General features: G+C 45.0%; 1 protein-coding gene across 1 annotated transcript in view; it reads left to right on the forward strand.

The window, feature by feature from the left end:
• LOC114572889 (hepatoma-derived growth factor-related protein 2-like) overlaps positions 1-6,239 on the forward strand; it is a 22,159-nt gene extending 15,920 nt beyond the window's left edge. The window contains exons 3-4 of the mRNA XM_028604669.1: positions 5,192-5,489; positions 6,233-6,239. Coding sequence (XP_028460470.1) covers positions 5,192-5,489; positions 6,233-6,239 — 305 coding nt within the window. The remainder of the gene's footprint in view (positions 1-5,191; positions 5,490-6,232) is intronic.
• Positions 6,240-6,282: the final 43 nt, after the last annotated feature.

Below are 6,282 nucleotides of genomic sequence, written 5' to 3' on the forward strand. Positions count from 1 at the left end.
AAAATGGCCGCTGTGAGAATCAAAATCTAATCACAACTCAATGAATCAACCTGCAGCTTTAAATTCCTACGCTGATCAAATAATCTCAAGATGTTTAGAGAGGTGTGTGTGTCTGTGTGTGTGTGTTTCTTCCCAAGACTATTTAGCAGAGGCACCGTGGCTCCGCCCGGAGCTTAGTGCCGCCCATGATGATTGTGATTGGTTTAAAGAAATGCATTCATTTAATTTCTCACATTAATCAAGAATGAAAAACATATTTGTTGCAGGAAGTTTAGTTGCTGATAGACGTGTCTCTGTCCCCAGGGTTAGGGCATACCTGCGAGCATTTGGTTTTCAAAATCTGGGAGATTTGTGCGGGGGGGGGGTTACTGTTAAGTGTACTGTAAGTCTGTGCTACCAACATTGCCATCTTGAGTTCAGCTTGCTTCACATTTTCTGCCTCGGTCTGTTCTTTCGTGATGAAGGATTAAATCCCCCGTGTGCCCTTATGTGCTTCTTCTGTGCGATGCTGCCGCTGTGTTTTAATGTGCTGTGATGTCTTATAAAAAAGCGTGGAGGTTGTCGATCTGACTATAGGTAAGATGCATGTAGATTGTTGCGCCCCAACACTGTTGAAATGTACAGCTATATTTCGATTTCTTTGCAGGAACACCACCTTCACTTGCCATCTTTATTGGCTCGCTTTCGGGTCTGAACTTTCCGCGAAGCTTGCGCAGAGATCAACTGGGTTATAGGTTGCCAAGTTGAGGTGACAAACGGGTTGAAAATTGTATATGGTGTAAGGATGAGTTTCATACAAGATCTGGCAACTGGTCAACATTAACCAAACATATTGGTCTGATTATTTATAAAGGAGTTTGGGCCATGCAAATTACGGGAGTTTCTGGGAGAAATAAAAAAACGGTAGGGGTCCAGGAGATGGGGCTAAAAAACGGGAATAACCTGGGAAAAATGGGAGGGTTGGCAGCTATGGTTTAGGGTATGACCCTGATAGACTTGTCTCTGTCCCTAGGGTTAGGGTATGACCCTGATAGACTTGTCTCTGTCCCTAGGGTTAGGGTATGACCCTGATAGACTTGTCTCTGTCCCTAGGGTTAGGGTATGACCCTGATAGACTTGTCTCTGTCCCTAGGGTTAGGGTATGACCCTGATAGACTTGTCTCTGTCCCTAGGGTTAGGGTATGACCCTGATAGACTTGTCTCTGTCCCTAGGGTTAGGGTATGACCCTGATAGACTTGTCTCTGTCCCTAGGGTTAGGGTATGACCCTGATAGACTTGTCTCTGTCCCTAGGGTTAGGGTATGACCCTGATAGACTTGTCTCTGTCCCTAGGGTTAGGGTATGACCCTGATAGACCTGTCTCTGTCTCTAGGGTTAGGGTTTGACCCTGATAGACTTGTCTCTGTCCCTAGGGTTAGGGTATGACCCTGATAGACCTGTCTCTGTCTCTAGGGTTAGGGTTTGACCCTGATAGACTTGTCTCTGTCTCTAGGGTTAGGGTATGACCCTGATAGACTTGTCTCTGTCTCTAAGGTTAGGGTTTGACCCTGATAGACTTGTCTCTGTCTCTAGGGTTAGGGTATGATCCTGATAGACCTGTCTATGTCCCCAGGGTTAGGGTATGACCCTGATAGACTTGTCTCTGTCCCTAGGGTTAGGGTATGACCCTGATAGACTTGTCTCTGTCCCTAGGGTTAGGGTATGACCCTGATAGACCTGTCTCTGTCTCTAGGGTTAGGGTATGACCCTGATAGACTTGTCTCTGTCCCTAGGGTTAGGGTATGACCCTGATAGACTTGTCTCTGTCTCTAGGGTTAGGGTATGACCCTGATAGACCTGTCTATGTCCCCAGGGTTAGGGTATGACCCTGATAGACTTGTCTCTGTCTCTAGGGTTAGGGTATGACCCTGATAGACTTGTCTCTGTCTCTAGGGTTAGGGTATGACCCTGATAGACCTGTCTATGTCCCCAGGGTTAGGGTATGACCCTGATAGACTTGTCTCTGTCTCTAGGGTTAGGGTATGACCCTGATAGACTTGTCTCTGTCTCTAGGGTTAGGGTTTGACCCTGATAGACTTGTCTCCGTCCCTAGGGTTAGGGTATGACCCTGATAGACCTGTCTATGTCTCTAGGGTTAGGGTATGACCCTGATAGACTTGTCTCTGTCTCTAGGGTTAGGGTTTGACCCTGATAGACTTGTCTCCGTCCCTAGGGTTAGGGTATGACCCTGATAGACCTGTCTATGTCTCTAGGGTTAGGTATGACCCTGATATGACCCCAGGGTGATAGACCTGTCTCTGTCCCCAGGGTTAGGGTATGACCCTGATAGACTTGTCTCTGTCCCTCTAGGGTTAGGGTATGACCCTGATAAACTTGTCTCTGTCCCTAGGGTTGACCCTGGACTTGTCTCTGTCCCTAGGGTTGACCCTGATAGACTTGTCTCTGTCTCTAGGGTTAGGGTATGACCCTGATAGACCTGTCTATGTCCCCAGGGTTAGGGTTTGACCCTGATAAACTTGTCTCTGTCCCTAGGGTTAGGGTATGACCCTGATAGACCTGTCTATGTCTCTATTAGGGTACCCTGATAGACTTGTCTCTGTCCCCAGGGTTAGGGTATGACCCTGATAGACTTGTCCCTGGGTCTCCCTGAGGGTTAGGGTTATGGTATGACCCTGATAGACTTGTCTCTGTCTCTAGGGTTAGGGTTTGACCCTGATAGACTTGTCTCCGTCCCTAGGGTTAGGGTATGACCCTGATAGACCTGTCTATGTCTCTAGGGTTAGGGTATGACCCTGATAGACTTGTCTCTGTCCCCAGGGTTAGGGTATGACCCTGATAGACGTGTCTCTGTCCCTAGGGTTAGGGTATGACCCTGATAGACTTGTCTCTGTCTCTAGGGTTAGGGTATGACCCTGATAGACGTGGCTCTGTCCCTAGGGTTAGGGTATGACCCTGATAGACGTGTCTCTGTCCCCAGGGTTAGGGTATGACCCTGATAGACTTGTCTCTGTCCCCAGGGTTAGGGTATGACCCTGATAGACTTGTCTCTGTCCCCAGGGTTAGGGTATGACCCTGATAGACGTGTCTCTGTCCCTAGGGTTAGGGTATGACCCTGATAGACGTGTCTCTGTCCCCAGGGTTAGGGTATGACCCTGATAGACTTGTCTCTGTCCCCAGGGTTAGGGTATGACCCTGATAGACGTGTCTCTGTCCCTAGGGTTAGGGTATGACCCTGATAGACGTGTCTCTGTCCCCAGGGTTAGGGCATACCTGCCAACATTTGGTTTTCAAAATACGTGAGATTTACTGTTAAGTGTACTGTAAGTCTGTGCTACCAACATTGCCATCTTGAGTTCAGCTTGCTTCACATTTTCTGCCTCGGTCTGTTCTTTCGTGATGAAGGATGAAATCGCCCGTGTGCCCTTATGTGCTTCTTCTGTGCGATGCTGCCGCTGTGTTTTAATTTGCCGGGTTGTCGATATGACTATACGTAACATGCATGTCAATTGTTGCACCCAACATGTTGAAATTTACAGCTACAGTACAGGCCAAAAGTGTGGACCCACCTTCTCATTCAATGTATTTTCTTTATTTTCATGACTATTTACATTGTAGATTCTCACTGAAGGCATCAAAACTATGAATGAACACATATGGAATTATGTACTTAACAAAAAAGTGTGAAATAACTGAAAACATGTCTTATATTTTAGATTCCTCAAAGTAGCCACCCTTTGCTTTTTTTGATAACTCTGCAAACCCTTGGTGTTCTCTCAATGAGCTTCATGAGGTAGTCACCTGAAATGGTTTTACCTTCACAGGTGTGCTTTGTCAGGGTTCATTAGTGGATTTCGCGAAGCTTGCGCAGAGATCAACTGGGTTATAGGTTGCCAGGTTGAGGTGACAAATGGGTTGAAAATTGTATATGGTGTTAGGATGCGTTTCATACAAGATCTGGCAACTGGTCAACATTTTACCCAAAAGCGACTTACAATTGCTAGATATGTCAGAGGTCGCACGTAGGGCTGGGAAAAAAATCGATTTGATTTAAAAATCGAGTTGGTAGGTCAAATCGATTCATATTTTCAAAAAATCGATTTTTTTAGATTCTTTTTTAATCCAAATACAGTATAAATAATTTGGATGTTTAACAATCTTTGTTGCACACTGCACAGTGACTTTTCACTTAGAAAAAGGGTTTGCCTTTGCAATTTTGTTTATGTTGAGGCACTTTAATTAAATATAATTAATATATATTTTTAAAATATATTTACAGTTCGCAGTTATTTTGTTTTAAATGGAAGGGGGAGGAAAATCGAATCGTAAATCGAGTTTTTTATAAAGAAAATCGTAGATTCTTTTAGGGAAACAAATCGCCCAGCTCTAGTCGCACGAATCTGGAGCAACTAGGGGTTAAGTATCTTGCTCAGGGACACATTGGTTGATTCGATTTAGTCGATTTACGATTCAATTCGATTCCCCCCCCCTTCCATTCAAAACAAAATAACTCATAACTGTAAATATATTTAAAAAATATATTTATTGTATTTAATTAAAGTGCCTCAACATAAACAAAATTGCAAAGGCAAACCCTTTCTCTAAGTGAAAAGTCACTGTGCAGTGTGTAACAAAGATTGTTAAACATCCAAATTATTTATACTGTATTTGGATTAAAAAGAATTGATTTTTTTTTTTTTTGAAAATATGAATCGATTTGACCTACCAACTCGATTTTTAAATCAAATCGATTTTTTGTCCCAGCCCTAGTTATATCCACTGCGCCATCACCACCACCCCTGATGACTAGGTCTGTCCTCGACTAAAGAACTCCTTAGTCGACTAACACTTATATGATTTTGCCGACTAATCGATTAGTTGATTTAATTGACAGAGCTGTGAGCTTTGAGAGGTGGTTAAGACTAGAAAAGCACAATATAAATGTAGTTAATTAACCATCTGTAAAACTGAGTTTCTCCACAATTAATCCTGCAAAAGCACCACTTTAAATCTGGTGTTTACCATAAATGTGCTCAGAAGTTTCTTGGAAATCAGTAATTAAGCATGAATAAGCATAAAAAATGACTAATGGACTAAAGAAATCTTAGTCGACTAAGACCAAAACGACAGATTAGTGGACTAATGGACTAAGAGGTGGCAGCCCTGCTGATGACCCTGATGTATGTGTCCCCAGAGTCTCCCCGCCTGTCCTCTGGCTCCGTCAGCAGCAATGAGCGCGCTCCGTCGGCGACGCCGTCCGATTCGTCCGACCAGCGCCCGCTGAGCCTGATCTCCACGCTGTCCTCGGGCTCCGGGTCCTCCCGGGACGACCCCACTGCCCCCCCGCCGCCGCCGCCACAGTCCCAGGACACTGCGCTCAGCCTTGAGGGGGAGGAGCCTCCTGACAGGAAGGGGCGGGGCCTCGGCCTGGAGCTCAACAACAACAACAACACGGACGACTCAGAAAGCCCGGCAACGTGGGGAGAGAACAGGCAAGACTTCAATGCTGTGTGTGTGTCTCTGTGTGTGTCTGTGTGTGTGTGTGTGTGTGTGTGTGTGTGTGTGTGTGTGTGTGTGTCTCTGTGTGTGTGTCTGTGTGTGTGTGTGTGTGTGTGTGTCTGTGTGTGTGTGTGTGTGTGTGTGTGTGTGTGTGTGTGTGTGTGTGTGTGTGTGTGTGTGTGTGTGTGTGTGTGTGTGTGTCTGTGTGTGTGTGTGTGTGTGTGTGTGTCTGTGTGTATGTGTGTGTCTCTGTGTGTGTGTCTGTCTGTGTCTCTGTGTGTGTGTGTGTGTGTCTGTGTGTGTGTGTGTGTGTGTGTGTGTGTGTGTGTGTGTGTGTGTGTGTGTGTGTCTGTCTGTGTCTCTGTGTGTGTGTGTGTGTGTCTCTCTGTGTGTGTGTGTGTGTGTGTGTGTCTGTCTGTGTCTCTGTTTGTGTGTGTGTGTGTGTGTGTCTCTGTTTGTGTGTGTGTGTGTGTGTGTCTCTGTGTGTGTGTGTGTCTCTGTGTTTGTGTGTGTGTGTGTGTGTGTGTGTGTGTGTCTGTCTCTGTTTGTGTGTGTGTGTGTGTGTGTCTGTCTCTGTTTGTGTGTGTGTGTGTGTGTGTGTGTGTGTCTCTGTTTGTGTCTGTGTGTGTGTGTAAATATATATATATATATATATATATATATATATATATATATATATATATATATTTTTACACGTTTGATAACCGAAAGCACAAAAATCTGAACATGGTTTGAGAACATGATGAAAGAATCTGTTTTGTGTCTAACTGTTTCTCCGTCTTTGAT

Source organism: Perca flavescens, chromosome 18 (assembly GCF_004354835.1).
Source record: "Perca flavescens isolate YP-PL-M2 chromosome 18, PFLA_1.0, whole genome shotgun sequence".
In the NCBI taxonomy this organism is placed as follows: domain Eukaryota; kingdom Metazoa; phylum Chordata; class Actinopteri; order Perciformes; family Percidae; genus Perca; species Perca flavescens.